The sequence below is a fragment of the Nicotiana sylvestris genome, chromosome 5 (assembly GCF_000393655.2).
Source record: "Nicotiana sylvestris chromosome 5, ASM39365v2, whole genome shotgun sequence".
Lineage (NCBI taxonomy): Eukaryota > Viridiplantae > Streptophyta > Magnoliopsida > Solanales > Solanaceae > Nicotiana > Nicotiana sylvestris.
In genome coordinates, this window is record NC_091061.1 from 180,660,911 (window position 1) to 180,674,418 (window position 13,508).

The 13,508-nt window shown below is 35.5% G+C and overlaps 2 protein-coding genes across 2 annotated transcripts; one reads left to right on the plus strand and one right to left on the minus strand.

Moving 5' to 3' along the window:
* Positions 1 to 1,370: 1,370 nt before the first annotated feature.
* LOC104220547 (TPD1 protein homolog 1-like) lies at positions 1,371 to 2,630 on the plus strand. Its single transcript, XM_009771433.2, has 2 exons — positions 1,371 to 1,434; positions 2,230 to 2,630. Exons 1-2 carry the CDS (start codon positions 1,371 to 1,373, stop codon positions 2,628 to 2,630), a joined length of 465 nt encoding a protein of 154 aa, XP_009769735.2.
* A 656-nt stretch (positions 2,631 to 3,286) lies between these two features.
* LOC104220544 (UTP--glucose-1-phosphate uridylyltransferase) lies at positions 3,287 to 10,432 on the minus strand. Its single transcript, XM_009771430.2, has 21 exons — positions 10,256 to 10,432; positions 10,079 to 10,126; positions 9,287 to 9,378; positions 9,053 to 9,143; positions 7,723 to 7,783; positions 7,565 to 7,642; positions 7,413 to 7,463; positions 7,238 to 7,311; positions 6,592 to 6,664; positions 6,415 to 6,472; positions 6,219 to 6,265; positions 6,060 to 6,125; positions 5,166 to 5,198; positions 4,749 to 4,801; positions 4,577 to 4,652; positions 4,437 to 4,493; positions 4,216 to 4,299; positions 4,017 to 4,118; positions 3,828 to 3,932; positions 3,657 to 3,728; positions 3,287 to 3,572 (listed from the first exon to the last, which is right to left on the minus strand). Exons 1-21 carry the CDS (start codon positions 10,336 to 10,338, stop codon positions 3,546 to 3,548), a joined length of 1,431 nt encoding a protein of 476 aa, XP_009769732.1. The 5' UTR covers positions 10,339 to 10,432; the 3' UTR covers positions 3,287 to 3,545.
* Between the last annotated feature and the right edge of the window lie 3,076 nt (positions 10,433 to 13,508).

A 13,508-nucleotide genomic window follows, 5' to 3' on the forward strand; every position in this document is an offset into this window, starting at 1 on the left:
GAAAAGAATATTATGTCCCCATTGCATTAAAATCCTGGACCCGCCTCTGCATCCCTTAGAAGGTATTGTTAAAAGATCATCAATTCCTAATGAAATGGACGTAGCAGCAACTTGTTGGAACCCCAGAATTTCCCGCTTGATTCATTTAATACAGCCCCTAATATTTATACAAGATAGGCGTATATATGCTGCAATTGAAACCCAATATAAAAAATTCATGTGGTAATTTTATACTAGTTTTAATGTTATTTTTCACTGATCTCTTGTGAAAAGGATTGTATAACTAAATTGACACTTTTAGCTAGATTTGTAAAGAGTTGGTAGGAGTGGAAAAGATATTCAACAATGGATTACGAGAAAAATAAGAGAAATTAATAAAGATATGCTTTAAAAAAATGCAGTTATTTTTAAGCACCCTATATAAACATGGGATACCTTGTGCACCTGATTGTTCGAGTCTCCCCAAGAGCAACGTGGGAAGTTCAAGGATGCCGGAGGTCTATTTGGAAACAGTCTCTCTACTCCAGGGTAGGGGTAAGGTCTGCGTACATACTACCCTCCCCAGACCCCACTAAGTGAGATTATAATGGATTGTTGTTGTTTGTTGTTGTAACACTTTGAAGCTGTAAATAATTAGCCAAAACCATTAATTAATTTTTTAAATGAACAAAAGGTTAAAGAATTCAATGCAACTTTACAGAAGTTGAACTAGTTCTTGATGATTAATTGAACTTCTTCACTAATTAATCGTGTTCATCATGATATTATTAATTAACAGGAATATGACTCGCCCGTGCATGAACTAGCTACTACTAGAGTAGCATTTAATAATTAAACCTCTTCGTTATCAATAAACAACTTAAACTTCAAAACAACAACAACAACGACCCAGTATAATCCCATAAATGGGGTCTGGGGAGGGTAATATGTACGCAGACCTTAGCCCTACCCCGAAGGGTAGAGAGGTTGTTTCCAGAAGACCCTATATATTTAGGATTTAACTTATATACATTGAAAGTGTACAAATTTTCTTACACTATAATGTATTTTGATCTATTATAGGACATATTTTTTTTCCTTTTTTTAAGGTTACCAATTAATGTTTGTAGAGAGCATCACGTGCAGTTGCCTTAATTTTAAGTAAGAATTTCTTTACACTATGAATATATTTTGACCTACTATATATAAGATTGTTTTCCATTTTTCGAAGGTTATTAATTAATGTTTGTATGGTGCTTTACCTGCAATTTCCTTTTAAGTGACTAAATAGACACTATAAATAATCCCACCCCTCTAAGAGTTTCGTACCCTCAACCTAAGTTTTTTTTTCTTGTTTAAAGTTTCACTTTGAAGAATATAACTTAATGACAATGAGGAGCATTAATGGTGAACGCAGCCTTCTCGTTCTGGTTTTCTTGCTTGTTTCATTCTCTGGTATATATATCACCTCTCTTCTTTCCTTCTCCCTTTCATTGTTCTCTTCTCCTTTTCTTTTTCTTTTTTTTTAAATGCTTTTGATATTCTTTAATAGAAAAGAAAAGTGGAGTTGGAGAATTCTAGTAGGATCTTGTTTTGGAAGAGAACCTTGGAGCAACGGTAAAGTTGTTTCCGTGTGACCTATAGATTACGGGTTCGAGCCGTGAAAGCAGCCACTAAAGGTTGCATTAGAGTAGGCTGTCTACATCACACCAGGGGCGAAGGCACCTTTTGCTAAGGGTGGTCAATTGGCCACCCATCGTCAAAATATAACGAAAAATTAAACTGTATATAAGTAAAAGAAAATCAGATTTTAGATGTATATAACATATATTGAACACCCTTTGTTAGAAATATTTTTTACTTCTTTCAAGTCTGAACACCCTTGGAAATTTTCTGGCTTTGCCACTGCATCACACCCTTGGGAATGTGGCCCTTTCCCGGACTCTTCCCTTTGTTAGAAATATTTTTTACTTCTCTCAAGTCTGAACACCCTTGGAAATTTTCTGGCTTTGCCACAGCATCACACCCTTGGGAATGTGGCCCTTACTCGGACCCTTCCCCCGATCTTGCATGAATGCGGGATACCTTGTGCACCGAGCTACCCTTGCCCTTCTTTCGGTTAACTTTCTTAGAATTTTTCCTCCTTTGGGATTGACTCCATTACTCTTAAATATCATGAATGTTCAATATTAGATCAAAATCTTGAAGCAAGTGTTCTAATTAATATCTTTTTGATGGTACTGAATGCAGTGATTCAAGTTAACCATGCATTGGAACCAGCTGGGGAAAGTAGTACTAATCAAGAAAGACATGTTGGTGAGTACAGAATAGGGACAGCATCATGTTCAAAAGACAACATTACAGTAAACCAAGGTCCCTCAGGGACACTTCCAAATGGCATTCCAACATACACAGTCATCGTCTCGAACGCCTGCGTCTTTGAAAGCTGTAGCAGCATCTCCAACATTCATCTGAGCTGTGGCTGGTTCAGTTCAGCAAGACTCATAAATCCTGCAATTTTCAGAAGACTTGGTTATAATGACTGTCTTGTCAATGACGGAAGACCTTTAACATCTGGACAAACAATTACTTTTCAATATGCCAATACCTTCAGTTATCCTCTTGAAGTTTCTTCCGTTACCTGCAACTAAAGATGGTTTTGTAGACAGACGCGGATGTAGAATTTTAGTTCTATGGGTTCGGTATTTAAAGTTATGGGTTCATATCTACTATTTATTGCAATTTTAATAATTTTTTACACATAAATTTACGTTCCGCGTCCCAGTAATTCTATGTTGCATTCGCCCCTGTTTGTAGAATCTATTAGAATGAGTGTATATGCTCGAATAGGGTTAGGTAGATATGGAAATTTTATATTAGTTCATTACAATTTATCTCCAATAGCGTAGTTAGTTGATTGATTTATAGCACATTATCAAGGATATAGAAGTTTCATATAATTGGATTTCAATTGGTCTCTAATTGAAGTGTAGGTTGACTGATTAATTGCAGTGGCTATGCTATGGTTTGCTTTAGCTATTCTGTGTGATGTGTGAACCTAGACTGTTGAATTTTGTACGCTCAATTCTCATCTAATATTAGCCCCCAATAATTACACAAATAGGCGTATGCAGGTTATGCATTGAAACCCAACCATTTTACCCAGTCGACAAGTTTTGAGACGAAAATTATCTCTCAACCCACTTACAATTGGAATAGAATAAAGAAAAATCCAACAAAAGCCACTTACAATTTGAATAGAATAAAAAGATCCAAGAAAATCATATAACGGAAACATCTGTTGATGTTACTTTAAACATATAGGAGATTTGAGATTTATCATATATTTTTTTAAGCAAAAAGTCAGTACGGACATTAGAAGAAATATGGCTACAGAAATATGAAGAAACAAACTATATCGAGTTCCATAAAGTATACAATGAAGATTTCTGTAGCAAACAACCAAAACTGTTCACTTATTTAAATTTAGAGGCAAAATTACATTCAGTACAAACAAAATGTACTTGCTGCAGACTCGCTAAATCTATTTAGCACCAGTAGCTCCTCTATATATCTTCAGGTCCATTGATATCCTGGAAATTGATGTAACAGCATCAAAAAACTGAGTTAAATCTAAATCTGGCAGTTCCATTAGGAGTTTAGATCAACTGTATTACCTTGTTTGCAATCACAGCACCATCTGGAATTTCTAGCTTCACTCCGGATTTGGCAGCAACAGTTACTTTCCCCTGGAAAGTCAGAAGATGTAAGACACTACTAGATTCTGAAACAACACAAACAAAAATAGGATAATATCGTTGATATGTCTTCAACATTTTGTTAATTACCTTCAGAGTAACTCCAGATCCAAACCATACATCACCTGTCACCTTTAAGCTATCTAGCTCAATGATGCTGGGAATAGACTTGAAACGACCTAAGAAGTTGGCCACCTAAAGAAGACAAGAGAGTAACTGCATTCAGCCAAATGTCACATAATTCTACAGCACTAATCTACTTGAGGAGTTGATGTTAACCTTCTTGAATTCAGGTCCCAACTCGATAGTTGGGTTTGATGGATTAGACCTGGCCGGGTTCCGGATGACATAGCCTTCATCAGTCAAGGTGTAAAGATCAGACTGCAAAGACAAAAGATGAATGAGCACACTACATATCACTTAAGATAATTGGATTGGATATTATCAGAAATCAACACAATCCCAGGTTGCAATTAACCTGGACAAGCAGCAGATCTGAAGTTGCTTTCACCGGAAGGAAACGAGATCGAGGAACATTAACACCAATAGCCCGGTCAAAGAACTGGTTGAATAAAATGGTAATGAGTAATCTTGATAGGGGAAAATATCACCAAGAAAGAGAAACCAAGAATACAAAAAATATCAAGACTTTAAGGTATGAGTTTGGGTATTTAAAGGTACGGAGTTAAGGTTGCATACCTTAATTGCAGCACCAGCAGCAGTTTCAAGTTGAAGAACCTTGACAACGTCCACTTCCTGACAACAAATATTGGCTACCTCAGGCACTTATACAAAGCGTTGCAACCTTGGACACATGCTAAACAAGCAGAAACTGATACCTTAGGGTTGGGAATAATCTCCATCTTGAGTGCATCTGCTTCTACAAGTCTTTTAATAGCATTCAGGTTCACCCACCTGCACAACAGTAAGGATTCAGTCAGCACATGCTTCATTGACAAGGAAGTGCCCAATATAAAGCTTAGAGTAGGCCATAAGACTATTCCGACTTACAAGTTGTTGGTGTTGAAAATTTTAAATTTTTCAATTGACTTGAATTCGTTGACCTGCATCAAGCAAGTGAAAGTTGAACATCAAACTACAGAAGGATCACATACATCTTCGTGTTAAAAGGATAAAACTAAAATTGGGGAAGAAAAAGCAATGCAACCTCAACCTAATCTTGTCGAATAATACCACCAAATATTGATCTAGAAGAATAAATGAACATTTGCAACTTGACACTAGCTACATAACGGAGATGTAGATGGATATATACGTTTCAATAATAGATTCTAGTCCAATTAGAGAACTGTGGACTAAAAGTAATATATTAGAAACCTAAGTCATTTTCCATTTCCGCCTTTTAATAACTATTACGTATAAAGCAGCAAAAGGAAAAATGAGGAAGAAACAGAAGATACAACTCACATGTTCATCAGGCACTTGTGCTATTTCCAAAAGCTGCAGCACCACACAAAAGACAAGTTTAATAAGCAATTTGTGCAAAAATAACTCACAGATATGATGCAAAAGTCATGCAAGCAGTGCCACAACTACCCTGAGTCTCTCAGGAAGCGAGAAAATTACAATGAGTGCCAGCACATCTGAAGGACTTTCTATATGCAATTCAAACTGATTTGTTTTTAAAAGATCTCAGCTATGATTAGCTACAGGAGAAGATTGAAATAACTGATTATTTATGATTGGAGGCAGCAAATTATGTTAGTTTAATTAGATGTGTACTTATGGGTACAGCTGAAATCACCAAGACTAAAGACCAAATTCACCTTCTTAAGTTCAACCTTAAGATTCTTAGCATTAAACCATTGTACTGTTAAAATAATGGGTCCAGATCTACTATTTGTTGCAATTTGTGTATTTTCCATTTAAAAATTTATGTTCTGCATCAAAACTATTGGTCTCCAATGAACCCAATGCCGCAACGCTGCAGCCGTCTCTGCATAGGATTAGTGCCTAACAGAAAGATCCAGCCTCAGAGTTGGCGTGCGCTTTGCCTTGAGTAAGATCTCATACAAGGACATCACCAAACTATATTTAACTTTGCGGTTACTGACTTTTCATGGTGCCATGTCCAATCTTGGGAGGTAGCAATATGAAGGGTTAGGACACAAGGCGTGACCCCAGACCTTCTCCTGTAGACATACTTTAGCTGTTCAAGTGAAGTACACCAGATCTAGGTAGTGTAGTTATACTTATTTGTAGGTTGTTATCGAAACATCTATGTGCTCCAGATGATAATGGACCGGAATTGCTTCTGAGCTTCAAAGATAAGAATCTAAAACCAAAGATAAATTGCATTACCTGTACTTTTCCTTCATATGAGATTAGGGTGCCACCTTTGACATCAGCTAAAGTTTTTGGTGTAACCTGCAATACTCATCAAGCTGTAACATCGCAGAAACTATATACTATTTTCACCTAGGAAGATGCAGTTCTAAAAGAACAATATCAAGTCAATACCTCCATGCAATACTCGTTCTTGTTTTGGATCAAATGATTTAGGATTTCTGTAATGCAAAATTAAGGAAAAGACAATGCACTTTACATGACAATTGAGAACAGTTTTTCTGAGAAAACCTTTCATGATTGAGATGTCATTAAATACATACAAAAGAACTGTAGCGTAATTAACAATGAAAATTCATAGCAAGGATACTCAAATCAACAATGGCACCCAAGTTATCTGAGTTCGCAACAAAGACATATTCCTTGCCCTGTGGAAGATTGAAAGATGTAATAATTAATAGGCAACATTTCAAGCAAACAGTAAATGTAAAAAAGGCCGCCAGAATCCCTGCCATAATCAGAAGGCAATAATTATGAGCACCAAAACCTTTGCTAGTAGTGCATCAAGCTTTCCACTATTCACCAAAGCAGGGAAAACATCACCATGACCTGGAGGGTACCTGTATAGGAGAACAATGTACTTGAGCTAAGTGAATGTAGCCATATCTACAAAAGATAGGGACTAGAAAAGATGGACGAGGAATCATAATTCTTAAAGCCTACTTGACTGGAAACATTAATTGGAGTAAGCAATTCAGCAAGCTAAACCAATGAAACAGCCAGCTTTACCAAACAATTTTGTCTCATAACATAAATTACCTGCATTACGGTTATCATTCTTGAAGCAGAAAAAATAGTAGAATATATAACCAATGAAACAAGAAATTACATACAAAGCTAAATGAAGATAAATTTTCATTACAAGTTACAGGTTATTCAGATCAACAGAACAATGAAACCCCAATTGCTAGCAAGAAAAAGAGGAAAATCATAATTTCAATGATTTTGATTTAGATCTAACTATTTTTAAATAAAGTGATTTATATCTGACTTATCTCAGATTAAAGGAAGAGAGGATGAAACTTTATTATTATATAACCCAACAGGGAAAATTTACATGATCCAGAGAGTGAATTAAGATTCAATTTTAAAAGGCCATCATCAGGGAAACCACAACTTAAACTGTCAATTACCATCCATCTTTTCCAGAATTGCCTTTGCATGGAAGTGGGGAGAAATCTTCGGTAACCAAGCGAGGGTACTGGCTCTGTACATATTCAACAGAAAACATTAATTTATCTTTTCAAATCCAAAACTTTTCAAGCGCAGATACAAGCTGGTGGATACTTAACATTAATTCACACTAACCTGATTGAACGTATGAATCTCAATGTTTGAGTTTGCATATTTTTCTACAATCTACATAGAGAATGAAACGGCAAGAAGTCAGCACTTGCGATCAGCCAAACAGGAAAAAAGTTAATCATGGAAGAGTAGACATCAAAGTCAAATTATTTCACCTTCAGTGTATCATCATGGGTGTTGAACGAATTCATCAAAAGAAGGGGAACAGTGCATCCATACTTGGCATTGAGGGCCTACAGAGCAAGAGTTAATTGGTGAACAGGCAAAAGTGGAACATCATAATGGATAAAATGATCCATTAAGACACAGGTACCTCAATTTGCTTGACAATCAAGTCGAGGAATGTCAAACCATTACGAACTTCAATAACTGATCTGCATCAAAGAAACACAACCTTCAGATTTCCTGCATCTATGAGCTCGACAAAATTGAAACTACAATATTTCTTTTACAAGGAGAACATCAAATCTGTATGCAATTGCAAGTTTCTGAAAGCTAATATTTCTGAAAATGGAATGAAAGCCAGGTCTTCCTAAATTTTATTTTTTTTTCTCTAGCTTCCAGCGGTATAAAATACTTGAAAAGATATACATGGTAAAAGAAGAAACACATTTGCATGGAGTCACATTATTCACAGCATGACAAAGGAGGATAGATCAGAGCCTCCAACAGGGGAGCTGAATGATTGAATAAGATCTAATTACACGCAGTCACAAACCATCTTACTTTTATTGCGACCTGAGTTCTTAACACTTAAAAGGGGGGAATCTTAGTAGTGCAGTTGGTTGGATACCAGAATTTTCACTTGTTGGTGAGGGTTCGATTCCCAATCTTGTAATCCCATCCCCGATTTCCTCTTCCCCTTCCCCTCCCCCCTATATATAGTTAAAGAAATACTTAAAAGGGCATCACAAGCAGCAAATTTGTATAGTAGGTGTGTATATTTTATAGCATTCCAGCTCCGCCAAATTCTAGTGGTAACTAGATCATGTAAGTTTATGGTTGAAGATACCTCGATCAACCAAAAAACACAACTTAAATTACTATCTCATCTGATGACATCATGCATTAAGAAACAGAGTATAAAAGTAAAAATAGATAGTCACTTAAGTATATTGCTTTATAGTCTCCCCAGATGAATGCACTAAAGCAGAGTATCATGTGGTAACATCAATGATCAACCAGCTCACACGATTCAGAAATTTCTGGGAACCAGACAGATATGTCTATAAAGCAGCATCAGATGAAAAAAGACAGAGAAGGTTGAGTACGGCACTCTGTCTATAAAGCAGCATCAGATGAAAACAGACATAGAAGGTTGAGTACGGCACTCTGTATCCACCAACAGTGTTCACTTTCAAACAATTGTGGTTGTTAAAAGGTGGGTTAACACCAATAAAAAGCAAGCTAAATGAAGTCACGTTTGCAATATATTGTGTCCCAATATCATTCTTTTTGTGACGGTGGTGTTCCGGTCAGCTAACGCGCAACTCGACTATTCCACCGGATACCTGCTATCTCCCACCAGCACAGGCACCGAGTAACTCTCTCCATCAAGGCTTATGTAGATGGAAAAAAATTACCTCTTCTGATATTTGAACCTGAGACCTAAAATTGGCTAGAAAAAAGCAGCAAATACATACTTAGGGCCTGTGCATCCCATGGTTGTGCCCAAGCCTCCATTGAGCTTCAGGACAACAAGTTTGTCCAAAAGCTTCTTGGTCTCCGCAGGATCTGCATTGATCAAGATAGTCAAGCACCTCGCCAAAAAACATTCAAATGGATCTAATCTGAAACAATCCATGCACCATGCTCATACTTGCTTATAATGACACGATAGATGACAAAAAGATAAATTTTAGAAAAAATACAAATACCTTCAGAAAGAGGTGCTAAATTGTCATAAGGCACCACTATCTCGTCAGTTGGCGTCTGGATCTTACTCCATTCAACGTGCTGCGCTTCTCCACTGCGATTCCGAAATTCCACAACAGATCAACAGTCAATAGCAAAAATAAAACATAAGAAAATCAGAAATGCACAGTGATTCACGTTTTGAAAACTACAAACTAACTTGATCTGCAAAAGCTCGAAAATTGATGCAAATGCTCCAAGGAGAAGAAAAAATCGTTCTATGCCACAAAGCATCAACTGATCCAGAACAATCACAAATTACGTAAATATTCAACATTAAAGGCACATCAAGAAACTGATAAATTACAATTCTAATCACTTTTGAAATGCCATGACAGATCAACAGTCATAAGCAAAAATAAAATCAGAAATGCCAACTGATTCGATTGCAAGCAGTAAACTAACTTGATCTGTGCAAAGCTCAGAAATTTATGTAATTTAGAAGAAAAAATGTACACTTCAAAGCATCAACTGATCCACAACAATCACAAATAGCGTAAATATTAAGATTTCAAAACATCAATGTGATAAATAACAGTTCTCATCACTTATTCTAAATTACCAATTCATGTAAATTTATGCAAATTTTCCACTGAGTACAAAAAAAACATACACTACAAATCATCAACTGATACACAACAATTAGAAATCGCGTAAATATTCAGCATTTAATCACATCAAAAAATCTAATAAAATAACAATTCTAATCACTATTCTTAATTAGTAAATCAGAGTAATAATAACTCCAACTGTACCTTAGATAGCGACCGACAAGGTTAATAAATCCAGATTTCTCATTTTCACTGCCAAAAAAAATCAAAATATCATCAGCATCTGGATCCAGAACAAAATGAAGCAACAAAACTATTAAAAACAATGTAACAACAGCACAGAAATGGAAAATTTGAGAAGAAAAATGGAGAATTAAGTACCTGATTTGGTTAAGGCTGGCGACAGCAGATTTGAGGTTGGAGAGCTTATCGGTATCAACGGGAGAGAGAGTAGCAGTAGCCATAGCTAAGATTGTGTGATCTACGCTGAGAGAGAAAGTGAAAGTTCTCGAAGAGTGTGAATAAGAAGAAAATATACAGAGATAAATAGTGTGTGAAGAGTGAGTGGGAAGAGAGAGGTGTATTTATATGGTGGTGAGAGCCAAAACAGGTGGCACGTAATGAGAGCAAACGTCAAAGGGCAAGAAGAGAGTAAAAAATTTACGTCAAAATTATGAATTAGTTTATCGTAATTAAGTAATAAACTGAGATAAAAATATATATTAACATTATACTCTAATAATAATAATAATGTATATATAGATATATGTTTCTGTTCATTAAATTGATGTAAATATTGAATGCAATAAGTTTTTATCCAAAAAAGATCAATGAAATTGTAAGACCATAATGGTGAAACTCCGTGGCGGACCCAGGATTTTGTGCAAGCGGGTTCAATCTTAAAAGTATATAACTTTAGTCGTAAAATAGTAGTTGTCAAGTGGGTTCAAAGAAATAGTTATACAAAATTTACACAACTTTAATCCTAATTTATACATATACACAGTATTATTTTTTTGTGAAGCGGGTTCAGTTGAACCCGCTAGCTACCACTTGGGTCCGCCACTGGTGAAACTGTATACCATCATTGTACAACAATACAACAATAATAAGCCTAGTAAAATTTTACAAGTGGAGTCTGGGAAGGATAAAATGTATGCGGACTTTATCTCTAACTAATGAAGATAGAGAGGTTATTTTCGAAAGACTATCGGCTCAGAAGAAGTAAAAATAAAGCAATAAACAAACAGTAGCAACAACTAGATAATTAGACATGGGCACAAATGTATACGATCAATGTACATATAATGTAATTGTTAATCTGAATTAGTATTTGATTTTGTACATATAATATAAATGTAATATGAAGAAAGCTTGTAAATAAGATATTTTAAATTAAAATTCTTTTGTAAGTTTATATTTTCGGGGTGAGGGAAATGGAGTTTGGTAAGAATATGCGCAGGAATAAACTCGCTTGGTCAGGAATTTTCAAGGGTAGCTGGGTAGGACATGTGATCGTGTTTGTAACGGAGATCTGGAGATTTTATGATGAAGATTGAGTAATGCATTAGTATTATTCTCCTATTTTTAAATTTTTATTACTATTTATTGTTTTTTTTTTTTTTTGGGAAAATCTCCTCGAAAACCCGCAATTGCTACCATTCGAGTGTGCACTGGGTAACTTGTTCATTGTGCAATGGCTCGCAAACCACACAGAAAATGTAAAATCGCACTAGCCATGCCCAATAGCTCTCAAACTGCACTGAGTAACTTGCTCACTGTGCAATAGCTCGGAAAACACACAGGAAATGTAAACCGCACTAGCCACGCCCAATAGCTCGCAAACCACATAGGAAATGTAAATTGCACTAGCCATGCCTCGGTGCGACCAGCTCTGACTGAGGAAGCTGCTAGTGAGGGGAATCGCTATCATTCGAGTGTGCACTGGGTAACTTGTTCATTGTGCAATGACTCGCAAACCACACAGAAAATGTAAAATCGCACTAGCCACGCCCAATAGCTCTCAAACTGCACTGGGTAACTTGCTCACTGCGCAATAGCTCGGAAAACACACAGGAAATATAAACCGCACTAGTCACGCCCAATAGCTCGCAAACCACACAGGAAATGTAAACTGCACTAGCCACGCCCGGTGCGACGAACTCTGACTGAGAAAGCTACTAGTGAGGGGAATCGATACCAGATCTTCCATGTGGAAAACCACTCACTCAACCAACTCAGCCAATCCTTACGGGCACATAACCTTATTATCTGCAATTGTTAAAATGCCTTTTTCCATAGCTTCTACTCTTTCATATGTCATCAAGAAAAATATTGAGACTATTCTTTCCTTGAACCGAGGGTCTACTGAAAATAGTCTTTCTACCTCATACGATAGGTATAAGTTTTACATACACACTATTCTCTTCAGATTATACTTATGCAATTAATTACGCTGGCTATATTTTTATTGTTGTTATTTTATTAGGTGACGCATGATTGTCATGCTAGTAGTATTTTTCTTTTATATATTGTCTCGTATTCGAAACTTACTAGCCAACCAATTTAGATTAACATAGTGTAAAGTCCATTTAAGAAAGGAAAAAAAATCTTTTTTATTAGAAACCTGAAATTAAAGGTAAGAATGTCAAAAAAGTATGAGTATTTTTAAGCTATTCGTCCTTTTTAATAATAGTAATCGACGTGTAGGTTAAGCATAATTGTGACAAGTTATCACATCTCACTTTTGGATTGCAATTATGCTGTTCGGAAAGGTGACATGGACCAACTTTCAGGGATAAGAAACATATTACTTTTGTTTAGACATTTGTTAAATATATTAAAATATTTTTGTAAAATCTTTGCAATTCTTGTAAGGTGCGTGATGATGTTAAAAAGGGTGAAAATGACACCAAATATTTATTTTTAAGTATGTTATTTGAAATATATTCATATTTTATAATATATTTAAAGATTAGCTAATTTCACTCAACTTCAGGGCACAACGTCTTAGAGTTTAAACATCAAAATTCAAATTTCAGAACATTGTGTTTTAAAGTTCGAAAATTGTGTCCTGAAGCTCGAATCTTATTTTCTAGAATTTTAAATTAGTAGTTCAGAAAGTCAGGACACTGTTAGTCCTGAATTTCAAATTAGCAGCTCAAAAATTCAGGACAATAAGTCCTGAAATTTCAAATTCAAGATACTTAGTCCTGAAATTTGGATGAACTGGTTAATCTTTAAATGCAATACAAATTGTAAATATATTTTATATAGCGAGCTTAAAAGTGACTATGCTGCACCAACCACTTAAAAAGGAGAGTTAGCCTAGTTCGTATATGAAGCATTAATGTGGATTTGTTAACTTAAAATTAATACAGTTTACATGCTTTAATAGGTGAAAATGATCTAATGGTGTAAAATTTTCTTAAAGTGACAATAAAATTTGTAATCTTAAAAATAAGATATATGTAGTAGGAACTAATGAGGGAATGTTTTATCTCCTTATGTATTTAATCTTTTGGTATTATCATATAATTAGTAACTGTTCATGCCAAGTTACACATTTCTCAAAGGTTTGTTTAAGATAACATGAAAATCTACTCTGAATTAGAATATTTACTTAAATATAAGA